Source organism: Sphaeramia orbicularis, chromosome 12 (assembly GCF_902148855.1).
Source record: "Sphaeramia orbicularis chromosome 12, fSphaOr1.1, whole genome shotgun sequence".
Classification (NCBI taxonomy): Eukaryota; Metazoa; Chordata; class Actinopteri; order Kurtiformes; family Apogonidae; genus Sphaeramia; species Sphaeramia orbicularis.
Window position 1 is genome coordinate 45040250 of NC_043968.1, and position 26468 is coordinate 45066717.

At 37.1% G+C, this 26468-nt stretch overlaps 2 protein-coding genes and 1 non-coding gene across 4 annotated transcripts in view; all 3 read right to left on the reverse strand.

The window, feature by feature from the left end:
• Nucleotides 1–2135: 2135 nt before the first annotated feature.
• rpl18a (ribosomal protein L18a) lies at nucleotides 2136–6371 on the reverse strand. Of its 2 annotated transcripts, none has more exons than XM_030149057.1 (5): nucleotides 6294–6371; nucleotides 5167–5346; nucleotides 4158–4287; nucleotides 3055–3164; nucleotides 2136–2280 (listed from the first exon to the last, which is right to left on the reverse strand). In XM_030149057.1, exons 1-5 carry the CDS (start codon nucleotides 6309–6311, stop codon nucleotides 2188–2190), a joined length of 531 nt encoding a protein of 176 aa, XP_030004917.1. In that variant the 5' UTR covers nucleotides 6312–6371; the 3' UTR covers nucleotides 2136–2187. The 2 variants fall into 2 exon arrangements, with proteins under 2 accessions (XP_030004917.1, XP_030004918.1); XM_030149058.1 differs by lacking the exon at nucleotides 2136–2280 and adding an exon at nucleotides 2425–2500 and having other exon boundaries at nucleotides 3026–3164.
• On the reverse strand, nucleotides 5422–5553 carry LOC115430910 (small nucleolar RNA SNORA68). The gene has a single exon (XR_003937035.1). It is a non-coding gene; the product is annotated as a small nucleolar RNA SNORA68 (small nucleolar RNA).
• Nucleotides 6372–10585: 4214 nt separating the features above from the next.
• kiaa0930 overlaps nucleotides 10586–26468 on the reverse strand; it is a 38443-nt gene continuing 22560 nt past the window's right edge. Inside the window, exons 3-10 of the mRNA XM_030149056.1 lie at nucleotides 23882–23986; nucleotides 20427–20504; nucleotides 20189–20290; nucleotides 19367–19507; nucleotides 17768–17956; nucleotides 16488–16647; nucleotides 14054–14209; nucleotides 10586–11697 (exon numbers count right to left, since the gene is read on the reverse strand). Coding sequence (XP_030004916.1) covers nucleotides 11657–11697; nucleotides 14054–14209; nucleotides 16488–16647; nucleotides 17768–17956; nucleotides 19367–19507; nucleotides 20189–20290; nucleotides 20427–20504; nucleotides 23882–23986 — 972 coding nt within the window. The 3' untranslated portion in view covers nucleotides 10586–11656. The remainder of the gene's footprint in view (nucleotides 11698–14053; nucleotides 14210–16487; nucleotides 16648–17767; nucleotides 17957–19366; nucleotides 19508–20188; nucleotides 20291–20426; nucleotides 20505–23881; nucleotides 23987–26468) is intronic.

A 26468-nucleotide genomic window follows, 5' to 3' on the forward strand; every position in this document is an offset into this window, starting at 1 on the left:
ATTTTAATAATCAGTTTTAAAAAATAAACTTTAAGTGGTTGCATCTGAAACATGAAAAAGTCATTCTTTCCTCTGACAGAAACAAAACACTGGTAGTAAGATGACTGTTTTAATCATGTACTCTTTTATCTATTCATTAGTCATAACATCCCAAAGCAGCAACAACACCAAATAATAATACAAACTTCAGAGTTTTTATAAATTTCTCAATTGCTATTGTATGAATTACTCTAAAATTTTTCTTTCATTCATGCCATATTAATGCTACATAAAAAACTAATAAATTAGAGAAGTCAATCAAGTTAGGTCATGCTGGTTCTGTCCCATTACAAAGGTATATAAATGTTCCTACTTAGTCTTAAACTAGTAAACAAGCAAAACTGCCTAATGATCAAAAACATATTACAGTGGACAGACACATACACGACGTGGAGAACACTGCCTCCGTGTGGATAAAAGCTGAAACAACCTCAGGACAGCTGGGGCTGACATTTCTATGTATGGTGAGGTCAAAGGTGACAGGTGGTGGTCAGTTACAGAACAGCAGCCACCAACCAGTTTTCATCATTCTGTCAAAATCAAATATATCTGACAAATCTATTGGTTTTCACCTTAATATATGTCCACTAATTTGATCATTTATTACCATCTAAAAGTAATTGTTTTTGTTCAATTAAAATTACCTTTTAAATCCACAGAAAGCAGGTCCTCTGTGGATCTACTTCCCCTTGTTCTTCTTGTTACAGTAACTAGCATCCAGTATTAATCTTCATGACACCATTTATCACACTACTGTTCACAGTAAAAGTGCAACGACATTTTTTATTATCTATTTTTTTAATCATGGTGAAATAAAGACATAATATTGTAGTATATACTTAAATACTGTGTTTGGTTTGAAGGGTATTTGAACTCTTAGCAGATGTAATAAACTGCTGTTTAAGTCAAATCTCGGCTAAATGCTTTTTCTGTTTGTACTGATACATACACTTAGGGATAAATAACTGGAGAATGTGTTGGAAGTTTAAAACAAAATTCGTGCAATAAATCTTACTTCGGACACTGCTAATATTCTGCTTGTCATTTAGTGCTTTGTCATTTCTGATTATTCATTTTTGCATGAGTTTACAGTGTTAGCTTAGCATTAGCATGATGACTGACTCACCATAAGCAGAAGTGTTTGACCATTCATCTGTCAAAGCCTGTTCTCTCAGATTAAGTTTACATTTAATTCCTGTTGCTTGAATTTAATTGTTGCCCATGTCTTTTTTAATCAAGGGTTAGCAACGTAAAATTTAGCAAATGTTGTTAGTGAGTTAAAATATTTTTCTTAAGGACTCTGACCCTCATGTGATCTGATGTCATTGTAATCTGATTCTGATTGGCTCTCAGGAACTTATTTCCCGATTGAAAAAGTTTTTTATTATAGATACTAGCTCGTTTTACTGACAAGCAAACATGAAATCGACATAAGATCAATAAGTAAAACTAAATAAAATAGAAAGATAAATGAACAAAGGCAACTCAGTTTATAGTAGATCTTCAAATATTTTAGTTGTTTCATAGAGCTACTGCAGGTTTCCTCCTTGCCAACCTAGTTACCCTTTGAAAACAGAAAAGCTCATTTCATTTTCCTTCATTAAGAGGCATTAATAAATGTTGCCAGGAGTAAGAAATTAGCAAGTGTTAATTCATTTTTAGGACATTGGTATACTGTCAGTGGATCATAAGCTCAGTCACCTGAGTGTTAACTCATTTGGTTAAAGAGAATGACAAACTAAGAATCTAAATTTCATTGAGATTTTAAGAAAAACAAAACATTCATTTCATTTAGTATATTTCTCATGCTTTTCTGAAGCTAGAGCCACAGGTTGACTCAAATACACCTTTACAAACTGGCAAGCTTGAAATTTATTTTTAAGACTATAACTCATGTAATTTTTCAAGTCCAAGGACATGAGAAGATCCACCCGTTAGAGACTTGTTTCAAATTCCACCTTCTTTTCCTCAAGTTTGACTGGGTTTACCTAAATTTTTTTCAAATTGTGTTGGGTGATCTAAAGTTCATACCAAATTTCATAGCGCTAAGGTCTAGATAGTGTTAATAAAAATAAATAAAAATGAGGCATTGACTGTTCCATTATAGAAATTTTTATTACTTCCCGCACAAAATGAAAAAATGTTCTTTTAGAAGAAGGTGTTTGGTCTCTTGGTGGTGAAGCGGGGTTTGTGCTGGCGGCGCAGTACCCTGTGGGGCAGAGGGAACTTGATCTTGGAGTCCTGCAAGATGAGTCAGAAAAAAAAATGTGAGTTTCACTGAGGCAAAGACACTACCCATGTTACTATTAAAAATCTTATTGTCGCCAGTTTCTAACCGCCAGGTTTGAAGATGGGAAGCTGGAAATCTGGAAGAGGAATCTGGCTTATTGTCTAGCGGGTTTATGAACTGGAGCTGACAAACTGAGACAGTCCAGAGAGAGACCCGCCATTCACCAAAAAACTAATGCCCGATTTCCACTACGTAGTATCGGCTCGACTCGACTTTTTTTGCGTTTCCATTACGAAAAAGGACCTGGAATCTGGTACCCGGTACTACTTTTTTGGTATCACCTCCGCCGAGGTTCCAGGACTGGGGACCAGATACTAAAACGTGACGTGTACACACTGCAGACCACTGATTGGTCACATAGTTTTCTCTGTGGCCCCCCATTTTACAAAAAAACAGATGCGGAAGTTGACAGTAAATATAGCGGTATATTTAATCCACATGGTAACAGCCCAAAACTACACCATGGTCGGTTGAGGAGATTCAGTCTTTGGTGGCCGACGTAAAAATTCAGATGAGACAACGCAACGAGCGAGTTTATCAGCAACTCTCTGAACAGACGACACGGAAGTAACACGCTGCATCACTATGACGACCAGGTACTGTAAAGTCAGTAGTATCTTGTAATGGAAACGCTCTCTAGGAATACCGAGTCGAGCCGAGCCGAGCCGGGCTGGTTCCACGTAGTGGAAACGCAGCATAAGAATTAACTGTTTAAGGAGACTCACGTGGAACTGCTTGACGGCTGGTCTGCGACACTTGTTAGCGGCGATGACCTCCACCTTCATGATCTGGATAGAGTGGGCGCGGGCACGATGGCGAGCTCCCATATCACGATCTACAAGAAAAGGGGCTTCATTAACATCAATTTTAAACAAAACGTCTTTAAGATCATGTAACGATGTTTGACGTCTTTACGCTGTTGATCCACCAAGGAAAACATTACGTGTTGGTATCAGCTGGATCTGTTCTGGTATCAACTTTGTCCTGTTCAGTCATGACATTGAGTTGATCAGTTATCTGCAAGCAATGTCCACCTACTGAATTATTGATAAACCCCATCATCTATTATTAATTTGTTTGGCTATAAAGGCTCAATTCAAAAAGGACAAATAGCCTGTAAATGTAGTTTTGGTCAAATACATCTAAAAACAAAAAGTGAGTTATTAGCAGAAAAATAGTAATCTGATATAATGAATAGTTGATTAGACATTTAACAAAAGAACACGTTTCATTTTCAAACTCTATAATGAGGAACTGATGCCCTACTTGGTTTAATACAAACTAAATGTCTCTGGGGTTTCAAATGTTAAAAAAAAAATGTCTGTGGACAACCTGGTGATGAAACTTGTTTTAAATGCAGCTGAATAATGTTCAGCTGAAAAGTTGTTGAACCCCCAGACAGTTTTGGCATATTTCTATTTCGCTTAATATAGTCAAGTCTGAGGTTTATCCAGATTTTTATTTTGCTATATTTGCAGACACTGAAACACACACTTTTATAAAACATATCTCCAAATAATATGAAAAAAAGGAAGTTGACTGAAAAATAAGACAGCAATCACTGTGAAAACCTCTTGGCTTCTGAAATTGAAGTATTTGTGAAGTGGCAACCAATAACCATTTGGCTTATTTTAAATAAAGCTGACTATCTGACAACTGGTGGTTGATTTTATGTTAATTGACTTCATCAGTTCATTTCTTCATTATTCTGAGAACCAAACTTAAATCGTCTTTGGTAATGGAGCCTCTCCAAACCCCCCCCCCCACCACTGCTTACTGAGTTGATGCTAAGTTTATGTGGGTGTGCATTTCAACGTTGTGCACTCACAGCACTGAGTGACGGCTCCAGAGGTGGTCAGGTCCCTGTACTCTCTGTACATGTTGTGGGTGCCGCTACGAGAATCATAACGCAGCCAGATACCGAAGTTCTTCACCTTCAGCGGGGTCTTCTCGTGCACCTGAGGAGGTGAACCATACAGCATGCACCGAGTCATTAAACACACAAATGGCTACTGAACAGAGAAAGGACTGAACAATACAAATAACCCTGTTGTGTTGAGCATCAGAGACCTGGTGCATTCATGTTTCTAAGTTTCAGGACATTCAATATATATGCAGGGTTCCTGCAGATTCCTCTTGGTAAAAAATGACTTAAGACATATAAATACATCACAGGATAGGATTGAATATTTTAGTAATACAAAAATCACCTCCACTAACATTGAATACAATACCACATTTACTAATTTATGTGCAACCTTAAGCTCTTTTATTCGGAGACACATAAGCTGAGGTGGTCGAGTGCATTGGCATTTCCTATAAACTTCCTAAATAACAGCATATTGCAAGCTTTGTCTTCTTTGAATTCAGCTTTTATTTCTGCAGAAAACTAATATGTAACTTTAATTGTTCTTTGGTGTGAAAAATGCCCTTCATTCTTCTTATAATCAATACTTACCGCTTTTAATAAGTTGTATCTGATATAGTATTTCACAAAAATCTAATTCTTATAAACTGCTAATTGATATTTCATCCTCCTGGACTGAAAAACTCAGAAGCTACACAAATACTGCTCACTTGTAAATTTCAGTTACAGAAAAGACAATTCCTGCTTTCTGAAATTTGTATAGAATTTGTCTACTGATGGCACAAAGTTTCCATGTCACACATGATTTAAACAGGTGTGTGAAAATACCAACAGCAGGCAAGGTAATGTCATTTAGTGTTGCAAAGCAGTTTAAGGTTGAACCATCAAATTTAGCAAATGAATATGGCCACATTATAAAGAAATATCCCCTCCAAAAACACATTTGCTGATGCTTTAATCTGACACCCACCAGACCACAGTAGACAGTCTCCCCTGAAGCCTTCTTCATCTTCCTCAGCTGGGAGACAAAGTACCAGAAGCGGGACTTGGCCACAACATGGTTTGGGGCAAAGATCCTCATCCGATACAGAGGAGGGGTAGGGTTCTTGGCAGAGGGCAGCAGGCGCCCAATGACTTTATACTCCCTAAGCTGCAAATAGAAATTATATCAGTCAGTGTACAGGTACATGATGCACAGTTATCCAGTCAGGTGTTAAAATGCATGAGTTGTTGAACCTTGAATTCACTTTCAAAGGCACAGTAGCATCAGAGAAAGGCGACAAGGGTCGGTTTTCTATCAGCACACCAGACAAAATCATACCACTGAAATGATATGACCTTTGGGTTTGGGTGCATACAATTAATTATAACACTGTCATATTTAACGTTTACTTCTCGCACGGAAAACTCGCCATACATTCTACGTTGATTAATTTAATAATTATCAGCCTACATACTGATAAATTCTGACTACAGAGAGATTTGCAGCTTTATTGTGCTTTATGAAGCAATGCAGAATCGATTCACTTTGGGATGTTAGTCAAACAAAACCGTATCTCAGTTATGATAGATATTTGAAGAACTCTAAAATACGAATACATGGAAAACAAGTACTAGACTTCAGCGGAAGGCTTTACAAGTCTGCTCGTATCAAAGAAATCACACACGGAGCACATAAGACATTAGAAAACATCCTAGCATCAGCTCCTGCCATCAGCCACGAAGCTAACAGTTAGCTTAAGCCCATGCTACACAATATGCATTACACTTTATGTTCAGGATTTCTAGTGATCAGAGTGTGATCCTGTCGGTGGTTCAGCTCATTCGACGTCTAAAGTGACTTTATGTCATTCAACACATTCTGTCACAGTAACACATATCGTCACATTTTAAGTTGCCGTCGTCCACATGGTACTGCGGACGCCATGTTGTAGCCGCTAAAGCACCGGGACAAAAAATACTCAAAATATCCCTCAAAGGTGGCTTTTTTGGCAATATAAAAGTATAGAGTCAATGTTTATAGCCTTATATTGATAAAGTTTGTCTTAAATAGCGTGTGGTTTAAGTTAAAAACGATAAATTAAGCGTTTTACATACTGTGCCGGACGCCTTCATGGTGTCTCTCGCTCACTGCCACAGTAAAAGAGGAAGCAGAAGGGCGGAGCGTCCGTACGTCAAATGGAAGGAACGTAAGAAGGCGGGACCGGGAAAGACGACGCCGAAGCACGGAACGATCTGTGGGGTCATATGACTGACGGAGATTACCGAAGTGGATAGCGGTTTGCGACCACTATTTGGAAGCTTTATATTCAAGTTATAAAATGTAAAGACTCACCAAGAGCCCAATTTGAAACTTTTATTGACCAAATTAAATTTTATTTTATTGTATTTTAGTTTAGCTTTGTCTAGCCATGGAATGTGCAAAAGGGTTTGAACTAGACCATCACTCATTTCTTACTGAAAAACGACAAGGTCTTTCATTTCCATAGTTTTTCATCTCATGTGATGATTCTCTGGATATTTCTGGACTCAGGACAGATTTCTGCAGTTTACAATTAGTTCATTTTTTATGTTTTTATTTGAAGCTATTGCTGTGTTCTTGTTGTATTATATTGCTGGATAGAATATTATTTTGCTCTTTGTTCCGTCTTTGTTCTGTGTACGCAGCAACTGATAATTTCCCATCCTGGGATTAAAAGAGTATTTCTGATTTCAGTCATATTACTACACGCTATTACAAATCTTGCAGCTCAGTCGAAAAAGTAAATTGAGTAATAAATTGATAATATTAACAGACAGAAAACTGAATACAGCTCATGGCTGTTTTTAAGTGAGTGTGGAAACATGACAAATTCACAGCAGCTTCAAAATGATGAGCTTCTTTATCATCAGACTTTGTTCAACTATTTAACTGAAAGACATCTTGAGGAATCCTGGATTAAAAATGGATTCTTCCCACTTTGCGCTTTCAGCAAAAGTAGGATGATGCCAAAATACTATTGCCAGAAAGACAATTCTACATTTTCAACAGTAACCAGAATAACTTGGACCAAAAACAAGGAGTCTTCATCCAGTCCCATACCACAAGGGAATGATCACTTTTGTTCATATTGCTGACAACACTTAATTACATATGAACTGAGACACTTCACACCCCTACTTGTGCATTAAACCCAAGAAACATCAGTTTTCTGGTCATGTGTATTTTAATAAATAAATACAGGAAAATGTACATAGGCTACAGTTTGGAAACTAAGCAACAGAAGTGAACTCACATGCACATTAATTTGTGTCTGTGTACAAAAGCTGAATGAAGAAAGCATTAATGACGTAAGAACACGTCAACAAAAGGTTTTTAACAAATGGAAAAAGTGACTTCAAAAAGTTTCTAAAAGCGTTTTACAGTGCAAACCGTCATTTTGCTCATATCAAATAGTTAAAGCAGTGTTGGCTATCGAACAGCGTGGATACATTCAGCTGGAGAAACTAACCTACATCATCATAACACTGAAAAAGTGCCCTGTTTAATGTTTAAATACAACACAGAGAACACTGATGACTGACTTTGTTCGATCATGGCTTTATCTTTGAGTGCAAATCAATCTGATAACATCTGATCAATGACTCTTTTCTCAAGTCAACAAGTATTTAACTGTTCATATCAGTGAGTGCTCTAAGATGTTTTTCTGATTCATTTTAATTTCAATTCCTTGATTTGTACTGATATTAGATTTTTCTTTAACTGATTATTTCCTTTAAAAGCTTGTTGTTTAATGATTTAGTTCGTTTCTCTGTCTGTAATTTTAGAAAGTGAATATTTACAATTAAGCCAGTAATTAACAATGACTTTTTCAGTACATCTAAACTGGGGATTCAAAAAAACAGAAAGTTCTCAGGAAAAACTCTGGAAAATGTATACGATTATCGAGAGCAGGAGATCAGAATTAATTTCCCGCTCAATAATTGATAATTTCTTAAATTATGAATTGTAGTGCTGCACATGTTAATCATTTTAATCATTGATTCATCTGCCAATACTCAATACAAGGTCTCCCTACCTGACACACAATTCGGTCACAGATTTGACATGATAGTCTTATAAAATTGCAATTTTACTCTAATTAACCACATCTGAACTAAATGTAGAATAGTTTGAGACAAAAATTGCAATGTTCTAAGCATAAAGTCATCGTAGTGAAAATTTCTTATTTGTGGAAAAAATACTTAGTCATGGAAAAAATTATTAGACCTTCAAAAGTCATCAAAAATAATGGTTATACAATCAAGTACTAACGCCTGTGTGTATCATGTGACTAAAACAGACAGAAAAGAAAACATGGAATGCCTAAAAGCACTGTTTTTGGCAGTACAATGCCATAGTTATTGATGTAGGAACTGAAGTGATTTTGGTTATTATCAAGAAAACATGGAAAATGGATAGATATCAGCTCTTAAATGAAACTCTTATGAGCTGTTTTTGTTGTTATCATTATATTTGTCCAAACAAATGAACCTTTAGTTGTACCAGGCATTAAAATGAACAAGAAATTGAAGAAAACAAGGGTGGTCTAATAATTTTTTTTCCACGACTGTACGCTGGTGCGTTATGTCTTCATCAATCATGAAGACATAACTTTTTTGCAGGAATTAAATCAGAAACAAAATATGACTCTGACATGGATCGTGGATTTTTTTCTTTTAACACCACTAATGTTTCTCTTAAATATTTCAACTGTATTCTCAAACACTTTGAATGTTTTCATTCTGTCAAAACCCAAATATTCCATTTATGATGACACAAAACAGATGAAAACAAAACAAACAAATCATTTGACATTAACGTACAGTTGATTAATCTATGAATGAGCTTCCATCATTTATCAGACAATGAAAACAAAAAATAACAGATTAGTTTAACCTTTGAATAATAAAGGTAGATAATACATTACTTTGGATTGTGGGAATGTATAATAAACATGTTACTTTGAGTTTTGACAGATAAATTACAGAGAAAAATAAAACTGTTACAGGTGCAGCTATAACAAACATTATGGTGTTCACAGATGAGTCATGACTGTCAGCTCTTTGGAGCCTCGGCTGGTTGTTTCTGACAGAAAATCAAAGATTTAAAGGTTTTCAAAAAAGAACATGAATAAAGGTACATACACAGTCAGATTTAAGGCTTCAGGAGCACAGAGGGAGGAACAAAACAACACAGAAAAATCTTTCTCGACCATCACTGTCATTTGTCGTTTCAGAAATCAGGTTCCATTTGGAAAGTTCCTGTTATTCTCTAGGTTTTTAAAAACAAACAGTTTCGGGCCTTTTATTCCCTTTTCGTCATCTTCACGTTCACTGTTACTTGAGTAGTTGTTCAAGTCACTTCCAGTTTGTGTATTCGTAGTTTTTGTTGTTGTTTTAAGTAACGCAAAAGCAGTAAAAAGTGAAATTTCAGTTCCATTGGATTTGTGAATTTTAATTGGAGGTGAAAAGCCACAGCAGAAAACCGACTACAGTACGAATCACACAGCAGATATGCACATGTTGGGTCAGGCAGGTCGGGTCACATCCATCAGGTTTTTGGGCCCGGTTGAAACAAACACTTCTTGAAGGAAGTATCTCAGGGGAGCAGCAGTGGATCTCCAAGTTTTCAGTTAGTTTGTCACTAGCAGAGGTTCTACAGTCAATATACGTTGTTAAATTCACTGCTTTGGTCAAAACTAAATTATCTTAATAGCTATTCCTAGGGCCAATTGGTGATCCATTGACTTATCTTCATTAGATTAAAAAATTAAATTTAGGCTCATATCTATCTGAACTTTTCCTTCTCATGCATAAGCATATGTTTGATAAAAGTAACTACAAGTTTCTCTAAAAAATTACTGAGAAATGGACCCTGGTCCTGTGTCTAGAGTGACATCAAAACAAAGGCATAAAAGCAAAATGTGAACAAAATAATAATGATAACTCAGATGTATTCAGACTTCAGATGTGTGAGTGACATCACTGAGTTGACCCTGTTCCAGTGTAAGTCAGAAAACTAAAGCCAGTGGTGGTAAAACTAGCTGATAACACATTACACTGTATTTAACAAAGACCTACAGAGCATGTTGACAGGGAATAGTTGGACAGAAGTGTGAGTCTAACTGATTTAATGAGATATAAATAAAATCTGAAAATCTGATAGTGTATATTAGTGCAGATTCGATCACTATGGATGCATGGAGTAGCCAGCTTGAATTTCAGAAGTCAGAAATCTGACTTCCAGTTGAAAGTTCCAAATGATAATTTAGAAATCCCAACATCCTTGTTCCAATCGAATGCACCATTATAACCTATGCTGCAAACAGCCACCAGGCTTATTTGGCCTTCAATGTTGTACTGTTAACTTTTTTTATTACAGTCTATGATCAAGTTGTTAATAAGAGTCTTTGAGTATTACGGAAAAACCTTCAAAAAAGCATGCCATAACATCTGTAATTAACTGCTTTTACAGAAACCTATGGCACCATTTGGTATGACACCTGTCTCAGTCTGTGATTATGACTAATGTATTCGACGCATTTTGACCAGATGATGGAAAAGTCAGAGGAAGTCAAAGTTACCATTATATTTCAAGGGGAAAGTAAATATGTGAAAAGTTTTAAGATAGTTTAGTCTGAATCAAAGTGGTGGAATGACTTCAGACTAAACTAAATGTTTTATTTTGTCAGGGTACTTGTTAGAGAAGCTATACAAACCACTTCTATTTCCAGTACAGGTAAATAATTCAGCATTAAACAAAATGTGTTTTATACCTATTTTATCAAATCTGTGTATATTTCAAATTATATAATACAGTTGAATATTTGGTATATGTTAGACTGAATATAATATGTAAATTCTGCTATTTTTGATCAGATGATGGATTTGACCCCACCGCGACCTAGTCTGCTGTTTGCTAAAAGCATCAACACTATGCTGGGTCTATATGTTACTTTTCCCTCTTAGACAAAAACACATTTCACTTAAAACAATCCAGATGCAGAATCCTACTGACCTAGTGCTGTCGTAGATAAAAAAAACAAACAAAAAAAACAAAAACAAAACAGAGTCAAACAGATCGCAGAGTAATTCGCTAGTCGAGGCGTCTCAGTGAGGAAAGCAGCAGGATATTTACAAGAAAACACACATTCTTCTCATCTGTTTCCTTCCTGGTCAGAGTTCAGCCAATGCCTTTTCACACTGAGGTCATGTGATCCTGACAGCTGTTTCCATAGAGATGACCACCCGTCCAAACTGCAGGAAATTAAAAGAAGGAAGAGGCACTTCTTGAATGGCTGGTTGGAGTTTGATCGTCCCCTCCTCTGTGTCCAGCAGATATTGGTTGTTGTCTGTCTCGACTCCGGGTGGCGCTGTTGTCTCAGTGGCCTGATGCAGGGAGGCACTTGGTAATGATGCTCTGAGGGAGTCGAGCCCTGCTATGTCATCAGGATGGGCTTCTGCCGAACCTCCAGGATGTCTGAAAGAGAACACACACCACAGCATAAAACTAAAACTCTACTCCGGTTTAAAGGGAAGATTAGTTTTAGTTTCATTTTATCACAATAGAAATTTTATATCATTAACACATTATCTTTTGTCTTAATGGATGTTTTGTCATCATTCTCAGATAAAACACATATTTCAGTCTGCTGTTGTGTTGTAAATTTTACTCTATTTGGATGTTGACTTTTTTCTTATGCATGTTCTACCTGCATATATCTAAAATGTACTGTTGTTTGACAAGTTTATAAAAAAATTACAAACTTTTATATCATTTTCCTGTCATTGAATTCCCATTGCACTACTTTTCTTTATTCTGATTTGATGTTGTAAAGGCCAGCATAAAAAATGAACAAAATAAACATTAAATCACAAGATCTGAGACTTAAGGGAAAAGAGCTTGTTAACTCTGCTTAATTGCATTTACTTTGTTTCATTTCTAAAACATGAAATGGTTCACATATTCATGATATTATAAGGTGATGCAGGAATGGTAGTACAACAGGAAATGTATATTCATTTATATACAAATTAGGTCCTCTCATGATTTATAGATAAGGCCTCTATTGACCTGGTGACCAGGTTTGGCATTTTCAAAAAATTAATCCACAGAAAAACTGCTTGATTTTAAGTTTGACGAAAGACATAGAAGCTGAATATTACACTTTTGAATTCAAAAGGATTAAAATGTGGAACTCACTTCTCTCTGATGAAATCAATGACTGACTAATCAATGCAGTTGTGGTTAATATTCCAATGAGCTATTTATAGTAGTGCAGCTACAATCTATTGTTATGATTTTTACAGAACAGCTGTTTTTTTGTTTTGCGTTCCATTAGATCACAGGTGTCACACATGAGGCCTGAGGGCCAAATCTGGCCCGCCAAAGGGTCCAGTCCAGCCCTTGGGATGAATTTGTGAAATGCAAAAATAAGATATTAATCCCTTTAGTTCATGTTCCACATTCAGACCAATTCAATCTCAAGTGGGCAGGACCAATAAATACTAGCATAATAACATATAAATAATGACAACTCCAAATTTTTCTCTTTGTAAATGTAAATATTTTAATGTATTTACACTAAAACAAAGTATAATTTTGCAAAAAAATGTGAATAACCTGAACAGATATGAAATATGAAATCTTTTAAGAGAAGTAATTACAATTTTAACAATATTCTGTCTGTTTCTAAATGTTTTGTGTATTTGTAGATCCACTGTGAGTTATAATGTACATGTGTAAATGATAAACTGAGGCATGATATTGTTAAAATTACACTTATTTTTTGAGTTTGTTCATGTTATTCACATCTTTTGAAAGGATATTTTGTAGATGCAAACCTTTTCATAACGTAAATTTACTTTTTTTCACTCTAAAACACAGAGAAAAGTTTGGAGTTGACATTATTTATATATAATTATTTTATTATTTTATTGGTTCTGCCCACTTCAGATCAAATTTTGCTGAATGTGGCCTCTGAACTAAAATGACTGACAACCCTGCATTAGATGATCATTAATCAGCAAACTGATTCCCATCAAAATGGTGTCACTGTGTCTTTTTAAACCTAAGCAAAAAGGTGGAAAGAAAACAAAGATGAACTATTGCAGAAAGGTCTTTACCTCTGAGGTGGTGAGGTTCATGTGTGGATGAAAGGTTAATGTGAGAACGTGCAATGGAAACAAAATCAGCGAATAAATGATGATGAATGCATGAAGCAACAAACAAAAAAAAAGAAACATTTATAGATGAAAACAGCACAGAAACACTGCCATGTATGAGGAGATACAGAAACAAATTTTTGTCAAATACTTCATCAAACTGTGTAAGAGTCTGAATTGCCATTTGCACAAGAAGCATCAGATTTCTACCAGTGGTTCAGAGGTAAACCTTAAAGCCAGCGGTTTTCTGACATAACCAAATTCTGGAACAGAAATTTATGCTTATGTCCATGAGCTCCTCAGTAGCCAGATCAGCTACTGTGTATTATATATGTCATTAATTAAATACAAGTACCTCACTATTCTACATTGTCTTATAGCTCAGTAAGTATATTAATCCCATTAATGCCAATAAATTAATAATAAATCAAAAATCAAATAACCAGAATTTGATTATGGCCTTATGGTCTCAACTCTCCATGGCCCTACTCTTTGTATTCACATAACAGTAGTGGGTGGAAACTGAAAATTCTATTAGAAATTGTGCAATACATCTGGATAGAAGCTCAACTAATGTCTGGTTAAAAAGGAAGTCACAGGACAGGCAGTGGCAAAACCAAAGCATCCTTAATATTGCTGATCCATGATTATGTGTGTGTGTGTGTGCTGACCTGTGGTGATGCGATGCAGTGGCAGCGTGACGTAGGTCAGGTGGGAGTAAAGCAGGAAGAAGTCTTCAGTCCGGTTCAGTTTGAGCCAAGAACCGACAAGTGAACGTCCCGTCCCCGACAGAGAGCGGGAGCGCAGGTTGGTGGTGGTGTGAAGATCTGAAAAACATAAAACGATCACTTTTAAAAAACTTTTCAAAAACTCACATAAAAAAAATCACTTTTAACAGGAGAAACATGTTCGGCCAGGCAGACTGCAGCAAAATATGAATGTCAGTGTGGTTACTAGAGTGTTTTATTCAAAATGAGTGTTCCCCTCTGTTTCCTAAAGATGAAACCTGCCACCCAATGCAACAACAAAAGTTAAAGGAGTGATATTTTGCTTTTTTAAATGGAATTATGCATTTTAAAACATTTTCCTGTGGTCTACATAAACTGTAAATGCTATGCTTGGGTCTGAATTCTTCATTAATTCAACTCCACAGGTCCATCTTCAACCCTATTTCTGAGTAATGACACAACAAAGGTCGTTCTGAGCGCTGGCCCTTTAAATGCAAATGAGCCACTTCACGCCCCACCCCCTCCAGGTTGTTGGCTGCGCTGCTCTGTAACGTTCAACCAACAACTGAACATTTTAGGGTTAGACCTATTTTCAGTATGGACTACAACCGCTGCTGCTAACAAACAATTATGGTGTATTCTGAGAAATGTTCATCGAAAGTCTTGACCTTATTTGTGCAAATGTTGTGACGTAACTAGTTACAGACAAAACAAATTAAGCAGGAATTAAAACAGGTTGTAGAAATCCACTAGATTTTTACCAAAATGAATATAAAGATACCTTTGCAGCACCTGGAGGGTTCAAATTCAAACTTTATGAATTATTAGGGCCCAAATACACAAATAAATGTACCAAAGACTAATAAAAGTTGAAAATTAATCCAATAAGACTTTAATTAAAGAAAAAATTAAGGATTAGTGCAATAATTTTCAATAATTCTATGGAAACACTGATATAACACAACTGATGAATTTATCAGACTGTATTGTCTGATTTAGCTCATTCACTTCTGTTATAGATTTTCACTTTTGTCCAAAAGTGATTACAAACACTTCATTTAAAGGGGTCATATTTTGCTAGTTTTCAACAGAATTCTGTATTAGAACCTTCTGGATCACTGGAGCTTGTTATTGTTGTGTGTCATGGCCACCTAAAACACTCTAATCCCAACACACTTCGTTTTCTTGACTTTTTTCCACATTCAACTTTTTAACTTTTATAAATCATAATTAAACATGATGCTCTGTGTTAATATTGTAATGGTCTAAACCAACAATATCATTTCCTGGAGGAGATTCTTTCTGTTTGTTGAGATACTCATACGTTACCACAAATCTCATAGCTTTTTCAGAGCTATGAGATTATGGGCCTTGTCTTTATTTACTCTTCTCTAGGGCATTAACTTAAAAGTCGGTTTGTCGATGCATTGATGTCTGTGGCACAAGTCGACGTTACTTCAGAGGAGTCGACTAGTCATGTGTTATTCTCTCTCTCCCTTCCATCACCCGACAGCGTGCGAGCCGTCATTCAGCACATGTCGATACTCTCATCTTTCTACATGAAATCATGGAGCGCAGTGAGCAGTAGTGATGCGTAGATCAGTGGACCCAGCTCAGGTTGGTGCGGGTCCAAAAAATGTCACTTTATTTGCAGGGCGGGTCAAAAAATTCCACAAAGTGGCTTAAAAAAAAAAAAAAAAAACCCGCGCATCACTAGCACAAGGCCAAGACTGAAGGAAGAAGACGACTCAGAGTAGGAACTAAACTGACTGTGATCTAGAAAAACTCTGGTCTCAGTAATGTTCTGTGAATCATGGAAGCACCACCAATATTGAAGAAAAATTTGACCAGCCAATGTGTATGGATTATTCTGTTCATTTATTTCATGAAGACAATGCGCTCTTTTCTCTAACATGCTGTGTGTCTTTTCTGCCGCTGTCTTAACTTTTTCCCACTTTATGTTGTTTACTTAAATTTAAAAGAAAATCCCAGGTGTTAACCTCTGTTTAGTTTTGCTTAAATGTCTGTGAAGGACTGTTGATGCTTGTGTCTTAGTTTTTTTTTCTGCTCTTTACTGAACAGTGTTAATGTTACAGTGAACAAGTTGCTCATTGCTGAACAGCTGTGTATCTGTTGTTCCTCCGCTGTCAATGTGATGATGTCATCATACGACAAGTTGACTTGACTTTGACTGTTGACAAATAAGTCGATCTGAAAAAATCTGAAGTCACTAATGCTCTACTCTTCTCAAACATCCAGCTGTTTTGGACTGAATCCACAAACACACATACAAATGAGTTCATTATTCTCAAAACAAAAGAAATACAAGTGATAACTGCAGAAAAAACAGTCTGACCAGCGTGTGCTGCAGTTTTACCTTCGTCCTCCTCTTCCCTGAAGAATTCCTCGCTGTCATTGGCAGAGTGAGACTTCTTCATCTCTGCAATTCGGTTTCGAGGCATTTTACGACGCAGAGACGGCGAGAAGAAGGAGGGTCGGTTTCTCTCAGGGGTTGGAGGTGTGCTGAAGGAAGTCACCTGGAAGACGACGTCAATATTAATATTTATAGCATCCTGTCCTGAGCATACGTTTACTCAAATACTGTGAACAGCTTTATTTTTCAGTAGTGCTATAAATATAAACTGATTACTGGCACAGATTATGGCAGAAAATATATGCTAATAAAGTCTTTAGTATTGGATATAGGACATATTATTACACTTGCCAAAGAGCCAATCAGAAAAGAGTACCTCTAACTTTGATGCTTTAAACACATCTTAGTGACAACACTTTTCCACTTAAACCTCATTCCAAAATGTTATGATCCATGTGCTTCCTGTGAGATATATCTGGACGACAGACTGTTAAATGATGCATAATCCAGTCCGGCTACATTTATTATTGATCATGACCTCATTTCTTATCTCATTGTAAGATATGAAGCTCTGAGCTCTCCATTTGTTAGCTTTCTGTTGTTGTGCTTTTACTTATGTGAAAAGCAAACAGATAAATAGGAAGTGAAACAAGAAGTCTGCTTCCGTCTGTAACTGATTTTATGAACTGCAGAATTTCAAACCTGGAGGTTACTTTTAACAGAAGGAGAGATATGAAACTAATGTATAAAAAAAGAATCAATGTGTGAAACTGCTTTTTTTAGTATTAACCTGTATCAAAAACTGCAGAACAAATAGTTACGTTTAGGATACTTCATTGTTATTGGTTTTTGTTTGGCATTTTATCATTCCTATGTGCATGTAACACAGGATCTCTAATAAATATGAAATACTTCATGACTGTTCAAGGGAGAAGGAGAAAGAATAGGTCTGGTAGTGTATTTCAGATTAACAGAAGACATAATTCATCCATTACAGACTACCTTTATATTCAGCATGAACGTTTATTTGTACATGCCTGGTTATATCTTGTCTATAGCCATCATGAAAAGACTGGACTGTGTTATGTAACTGTATTTAGAAGTTGAAAAGACTTTTAATCTGTAAATATGATGGATAAGGTACATATTTTTAGTGCTTAAAAGCCACATTAACCATGACTACATGTCCATAATCAAACTGGTCGCTTATTATTATTATTATTATTATTATTATTATTATTATTATTATTATTATTGAGTTGCACGTCATCTGGTTCCCTCACCCTTTCGTGCATCGGTGACACCTGGTCTTCCTCTGTACCATAGGGGGAAGTATCACCTGTTGGCACCCTGCTAACAGCCATCTCTGCATGACCTTTGCCCTGCGGACCTTTCATCCTCACAAACTCCATGTTGTTATATTTGTAGAAGCCAAACGACATCCGCTGGGCCATTTTAGCAGCAACGCTCACCTACAGCACAGAAAGCCATCATAGAGTCATTGTAGAAGGAAAATATAAAAATGATTATGTGCGAAAGGGAAATTTACTCAAGAATCAAAGAAAAATGTCTGCAATGTTAAAATTTACACTACTATTTTGATTACAGAGTTACACAATTCTGAGATTTATCTAATTTTGATCAGAAATTACTTAACTGTTTACATGAAAACTAAATAAAAGGATTTGGTAAGATGTATGTTTACATGCACAACAGAACTTGATCAGAATAGAAGTGTATAGTGGTTTTACCCTCTGATATTTGTGCTTCTGCTGCTCTTTTAATTAAGTAGCTATCGCAGCAGCATAGATATTTGATTTATAATGAAAGAAATCATGGTTTCTCTGTCATTTGGCATGTGACATGGTTAAACATACTACAATACCCATGGTCTTCAGCTGCTGTTGCCATGGAGCCGATGCCGGTCAGAGCTGTGGTGAATTCAAAAGATTAATTGTTGCAGTTGAGAACTAAACTCATCTCCATGGTTACTGAAATCCTCCTAAACTGAGGCAGACTTTTCAACTGATTCAAAAGCATTTTGTTCCATCCATGCATTCTTGTGCACAAAATCTGCTCAGAAATACTGTATATAAAAACAGCTTTTAAGGTGCAGGCGATGTTTTTGCCAACATTGAACTCACTTTAGTGCACATTCAAACAGAATCAGAACTTCTGTTCTGTGCCTGGATTTCTCCTACAACTCTTGTCACTTTAGAATTCTTTAAAATTGTGCAATAAAAATATACCATTTGTTTTTTAGCAACCAGATCAAAATTCAGGGCAGCCATGGCCTAGAAGTTTGGAGAAATGGCATGTGACCAAAGGGTCAATGGTTCAATTCTCCAGAGTGATAATGAAATTATTGGCTGATGTGCCGTTGAGCAAGGCACTTAACTCCCTCATTTGGTCCACAGGCACCTGGCATGGCAGTCCACTGCTCCTAGTCTGTAGTGTGCGATGTGTTCCTGCATGTTTAGCTAGTGATGGGTTAAATGCAGAGGTTTAATTTCAGTGTGTGTTGCATGTCTGCATGTGAAACATATACTGACAAAAAAAGATTATCTAAATAAATTACAATATGGAACAAAAATCTACTCTGCACAAAAGGGGATGAACCTTTTTGATATGAACATTCACATATCAAGTGCTTTTCTGATGAACATATCAAGATTCACATTATTATAGATAAAAAGTTTCAAGTTGAGTAGAGTTTCTTATCCCTCACAATAAGATAGTCTTTGGGAAACATGAGTGGTGCTGTTACTGCAGGAGCCTGAAGGGTAAAATAACTGAAAATTTTGTCCCTCTGTTGTTATTGAAGCATGCACATGTTATTATATTTGAGTGAAGATTTCCTGAGCAGGGCTACAGCCTCTCACCCTGTTGTCGTAGACCTTCTTCAGTGCCTCGTAGCGGATGGAGCCCTGGAAGATGACTCCCTGGAAGGTGTTACTTTTGTCACTTGCTACCAGCTCCACACATACCATCTCCCCCTCGCCCACCGTCATATCACTGAACACCTACACAAACACACAGGACATTTGGAATTACTCTAAAAGTAATCATGACCATGTTTCAATCAAAAACATCTGGCTGACACACATGCTCTCAGTTGTTAAGCTGAGTGCAAAGCAAATAGGCTTTTATTTTTTGGTCTCTGAGCACAAAAAAGTGTTCACTGATTTCCCAGGACAGAATCTGAGATCTGTGGATTCTCCCTGTAGTTGACCGATAAAATGACCTATTAGTGCAGGAGCTTGTTTTTAAATGGAGTGAAAAACCATGTAGTAATACTTTTTAATTCAAGGACCAGGAGCAGCCACAATCAGCTGCTGTTTGTCACTGCAGAGACGGTTTCATTACTAAAACCGCCACCTTTTAGGTTCTTTCATTTCTTTGTCTACACCTTATATGTCTACAGGTTTCTAGATGAACTTTTTTGCTGAGTGTTGGATGTTATGGCAGTAGCATTAGTAGCAGTATCATGACTGACAAGATAATAATAAGATAACAAACATAAAAAGTTATCTGTGTTTTTGAGCATGATGTTAGTTCTTGTATTTTGGAGCAGCTGGACCATTATTTAACAGTTTTATGGACCTTTATTTTGAAACTCAAGCAAAAGTGTCCCTTTACAAAGTAAGTTGCATCAGTAGTGCAGGTAGTTTCGTAACAGTGGGAGTCGATAAAAGTTAAATTACCTCCTCAAAGTTATCAATCATAAAAAAGATGTTTGGATAGCTCATTTTGGATTCCTCGCCTTTGCTGTCCATGGCATGTTTGCTGGGAGATGCGAAGACTTCCTGTGACAAAAAGCAATAAAACAAAAACCCACACATGAAGATCAACAACTTCATGACCTTCTCAGAGAAAAAAAACTAAGCATACAAGAAGCTAACTGAAGCTGCTGTGGTGTAGAGATGGAGTGTGGTTTCATACCTGACATTTCTTCTTGTGGATGTGGATATCACCTGCATCTGAGCGTGTGCAGACGGCACATGTCACCACATAGTCCAACTGGAAGCAATACAGCAGAGAGCAGCGGAGATTTTAGGACAGAATCCAAACCATAACACACTTCGGTACATTTCATTTACATAGATTTACAGGCAATAAACAACCACATTGTGAAACTGAAAGTATCTTAATGCATAACAGCACTGACAGTGTTGGCTCTATTTGACTCCAACTGATAAAATGTCCATAAAAGGCTTCCATATCTGCCCCGCGGCCTCTGAGTGACAGATGTGATTGACAGTTCACTCACATGTTGAGCTGGACCAGAATAGATACACTAAGAGGACAAATTTTAATACTGTTTGACAACAGCATTCCTAAAGGTTTCTACAAATTAAATTTAAGATGTTTTTAAGACCTTTTTAAGACCCTTTAAAAGAGAATTTAATGCCCATTTCACAGCCTATTTCAAGGCCATACTAGCTCCTCCTAGACTCCTAGAATTTAGGAAAATCTATTTATTTATTCCAACACGTTGATTCCAACTGTTCCAAGGGCTGCAAATTTGGCAATAATTGGTTCCTAATTTCACTATAAATTGTCGGGTTAGAACGGGTGGAACCAACTACTTTCTTTGCAGCTTGGACATTTAACAGATGCAGTTAAACACAATACATTGAACAAGTTTATGGCAACATAACTACCAACATGACCTACCATATCAAACTGAAAACATTTTAAAGATTTTTTTAAGGCATTAAATGCAGATTCGTAAATTCAAGACTTTTATGACTTCTGAAGGCCCCGCACGAACCCTGGACAACAGCTTTAACTCTAATACACTATATTGCCAAAAGTAGTTGATCACCTGCCTTGACTCGTATATGAATTTAAGTGACATCCCATTCGTAGTCTATGGGGTTCAATATGACGTCGGTCCACCCTTTGCAGCTATGACAGCTTCAACTCTTCTGGGAAGGCTGTCCACAAGGTTTAGGAGTGTGTTCATGGGAATTTTTGACCATTCTTCCAGAAGCGCATTTGTGAGGTCACACACTGATGCTGGACGAGAAGGCCTGGCTCTCAGTCTGCGCTCTAATTCATCCCAAAGGTGTTCTATGGGGTTGAGGTCAGGACTCTGTGCAGGCCAGTCCAGTTCATCCACACCAGACTCTGTCATCCATGTCTTTATGGACCTTGCTTTGTGCACTGGTGCACAGTCATGTTGGAAGAGGAAGGGGCCAGCTCCAAACTGTTCCCACAAAGTTGGGAGCATGGAATTGTCCAAAATATCTTGGTCAGCTGAAGCATTCCCAGTTCCTTTCACTGGAACTAAGGGGCCAAGCCCAGCTCCTGAAAAACAACCCCACACAATAATCCCCCCTCCACCAAACTTTACACTTGGCAAAATGCAGTCCGACAAGTATCGTTCTCCTGGCGACCACCAAACCCAGACCCGTCAATCAGATTGCCAGATGGAGAAGCGCGATTGGTCACTTCAGAGAACATACCTCCACTGCTCTAGAGTCCAGTGGCGGCGTGCTTTACACCACTGCATCCGGCTCTTTGCATTGCACTTGGTGATGTATGGCTTGGATGCAGCTGCTCGGCCATGGAAACCCATTCCATGAAGCTCTCTGCGCGCTGTTCTTGAGCTAATCTGAAGGCCACATGAAGTTTGGAGGTCTGTAGCGATTGACTCTGCAGAAAGTTGGCGACCTCTTCGCACTATGCGTGTCAGTATCCGCTGACCCCACTCCGTCAGTTTACGTGGCCTACCACTTCGTGGCTGAGTTGCTGTCATTCCCACATTCCCAAACACTTCCACTTTCTTATGATACAGCTGACAGCTGACTGTGGAATATTTAGGAGCAAGGAAATTTCACGACTGGATTTGTTGCACAGGTGGCATCCTATCACAGTTCCACGCTGGAATTCACTGAGCTCCTGAGAGCGACCCATTCTTTCACAAATGTTTGTAAAAGCAGTCTGCATGCCTAGGTGCTTGATTTTATACACCTGTGGCCATGGAAGTGATTGGAACACCTGATTCTGATTATTTGGATGGGTGAGCCAATACTTTTGGCAATATACATGTAGTGTATGTCAAAGGTGTTGCTCTGCTGCTGCAGGTTCATGTTGCCATGGAACAAAAAATTAGGTTTCACTTCTTCCAATAGAGTAAAATCCAAAGACACATGGAAAAGACAGAATTGAGGTGCTGCTGAAAGCTACTTTCAGTTCAGTATGACATAAAAGTAGTTTTGCTGCTGTGCAATTCTGCTGCAATGCAATATAAAAACAGGCTTTCGGTTCGTGTCAGTGTAAGTTCTTTGGAGTTCTTCTATTGGATCTATTACATTTTTTTTCTGACAACTCTACTGTAGTTGTGGTTAAGATGTTACACTACCACTATAAACATCATAAAAGAATATATCTTGAAGTTTACAGTTACTTAATTCTAACCAAGACTGACTGTTAGCATAACATAGCTTAATTTGTAAATTAATAAGGTCTGTCAGCTAGCCTGCTAACTCAGCCAGGTAACTGGTGTGTATGTATATTACACAAAGCTAACATCACTATTACTAAACATGTATGGTTTAACTGTATGGTTTAACATTTAGCAAGGAGATGAAATTACTTTGTGGCATTTAGCATAACAGTGTTAGCAGTGCAACCTGTGTGTTCAGAAAATTAGCATTAGCGGTAGCTTGGCAACTTTCATCTCTGTTTTCCCCTGCTTGTCTTTTATCTAAATATGGTCACTTCTGGTTCAAAAAAAAAAAACAAAAAAAACAACAACAACATAGCAACCAGCAAATGCCAAACTTGAGGCTTAAAAACCAGTGGTCAACAAACTAATGGTTAACTTCTTTACAGTCTATGATTACAGTACATTCTATTGGTCATAAATCCATATTCTATCCTTACTGTTGCCCATAAAGATGGAATAAAATATTTTTTACCCTTTTTCATGAAATGATTGTGACAATATGATATATTCTTGATAGATAAAGTGTAACTGGGACTCAGTACGTAATCATTGGACCCGGCCAACAGTGATTACTGATGTGTATAAATAGGAGTAAAAAGAGGAATATGTCTGAAAACGAACTGATTCCATCTTAATGGGCAACAACAGCATATCCTGACCTATGGAAAATATACTCCAACTCCAAATATACTCCAACATCAGCTAAGCGTCTTCTATCTGCTTTGATTTGAAATAATTACATGTAAAGTTGATCAGCTGAAAGAGGAATAATTAGCATCTGGTGATGAATTGTTTCAGAAGTTGTGCAAAAGCATCAGGAAATTAAATCATTTCCACACACATAGACATTATGCCCACTCAAGTGAAACCACCACAGTGATGACAGTGATGCAGTGAACATCAGTATTCAGAGAGAACATTTATGGTGTATGTTGGTCACCTTCTGCAGGATAAGGTTCAAGTAGACGCTCTCCTCCCAGTCGATGTCGGGGTCACCGAGGCCGGGTAGTTTCTTAGAGTCTCTCCTGTAAACCTCCACCTCCACCTAAAACACAGAACCATGATGATATCATATGATGATGATACAAGACAAACAGGGTGACTGTGTTCATGTCGCAGGTTAGTCTCACAGAAGAGGAGTCTGCCCTGATCTGTTACCATAACAACGTGAGGACGATGAAGGAAATCACAGACATGTGTTTTTAGGACTGAAGGTGGCAGAGCCCTCCATCAGGTGGCCAGGTCTGATAAATATTTGATATGCTAAAATATCAAAACTATCAGGTCAAAAAGAGTGAACACACATTCACATTCAAATACATTTCTTTCTTCAAACCACTGGTAATAACCCCATTCATATGCAATAAATAACTACATACAGAGCATTGGTATCAAACTCATTTTAGATCAGGGGCTACATGCAGCCCAATTTGATCTCAAGCGGACTGGACCAGTAAAATAATAGGATAATAACCTATAAATAATGACAACTCAGATAATGACAACAGCTTTTTCTCTTTTAACAATCCCTCATTCAACAGCCCCTATTCTATTCTATTCTATTCTATTCTATTCTATTCTATTCTATTCTATTCTATTCTAACCATAAAAAACTGAAATTTCAAAAGAAAAATAAGTGAATTTTAACAATATTATGCCTCAGCTTATCATTTAAACATGTATATTACAATTTACAGATCTAAATGGATCCACAAAGGTACAAAACATTTGGTAACAGGCATCTGGAACTGAAAAATATATAATTTTACTTTATGATCAACACAACTTAAGACACAGTGACTCCCTTGCTAATGTCTCCTGTGTAAGTTTTGACTCCACAAATTCAACCTGTGGGCCAGATTGGACCCTTTGGTAGGCCAGTTTTTGACCTGTTGATACCTCTGATATAGAGGTTTAAAGGACATGTACTGGCTCACATACACCATGCACAAAGCACAATGAAAATGTAGTTTCCTCTTTTTAGAATGGGTGGATGACACATAATATTGTGAACTCCTGATGCAGAGACTTTTTTATGGTGGAAATGAGAGCTCCTGGAAAAAACTTCTGACCCTGGTTCCTGAAGTGGAAATGAATTTTTAATGAGTGCTGTTTTGTTATGTCCGCTGTAATGCTACTCAACAAGTCTTACAAAAATAATTAAACATAAAATGACCATATTCAAGAGATGGCTTGATACCAGGATTACCCACAAAACAATGTGCGTGTGTTATTACTAACACAGTATAAATAGAAAAATGTGAAACAGCAGAATCTAAACAGAACAGGGCTGTGTGTTGCTTCTGCTGTGTTCATAAATTTGCTCCTCTTTTGGCTGCTGAGGGTGTTATGGGTTGGAATCATGGATCGATAATGTGAAAATGTGAAATAATCAGACTGTGAGATCATTAGCTTAAAATGTCAGAAATATGGGTGAATAACAAACCTTCTCTGTGGGGAAAATTAAACAGTTTCCCATGTGCTACAGTCCTTTATGCTATTGTGAAGAAGATGAATTCTGATATATGTACAATAATTCATCAAGTAATATGAGCACAACTAGAAAGAAGAAAACTATTTGCTAGATTTATATATAAATATATTGGTTAAGTCCAAACTATTCAAGTAAGAGCTTTGTCAAAAAACCAAGGTCTTGCAGGTCTTCGGTTGCACAGATAAGAACAGGTGAATTGTGTGAATGACATTTTCTTTTATACTTAGCGCCATTAAAAACACACAGTCCAAACATAGGGTGTAATTTCCAGAAAATGATTTGTTCAGGGGCCTATTTTGTATATGCCGCTCACGAGATGAGTAACACAGTTAACAGCTGTATTTTTTTCATTCCAAATGCGCACAACGTCGGTGTTTGGACTAATCCCTTAATGTTGGACATTGAGTCGAATCTCTTGTACAGTCACACTTGACTGGTAACTGTAGGTGTGGTCATTAGCCGATATGAAGGAAGCAAAGAAAACGCCCAAATGTTTTTGCCAGCTCAAAATGCCACAACTTACAATACAACAGAGAGGCATGTTATGAGCAGGTCTGAGATGTGGTTAAGTTGCTCGTCGTCTGCGCTGTCATCGCAATACAATCAGTCGTCTGAGTGCCAGAGAACATGAGAAAGGCACTGTTGCTGACCGACTGCACCCAGGCCAGTCGAGCGTAACGGCAGAAGCACAAGATTGGTACATCTGGTTGCAACACACTCATAACACTTTCAGTTTCTGAGTACCTGTATTCAGTGACTGAATAAATATGTTAAGTTGATGACAATTTGTCCACAATTCATTCTCTAATGACCATTGCTTCCCTCTTTAATATGAAGGTAACCTCAAACCAATTGATTTAATATATCTCCAAATATACATATTATTCTGGCCCGTGCATTTTTAATGGCGCTATGTATATAATGTACACATTATGATGACCCATGTCTATATTTAATGAAACGTCTGTCCACCAGTTTTAGTGCTCTAATGATGATAGAATATAATCGTTATAAAACTTAAGTGTTGATAAGT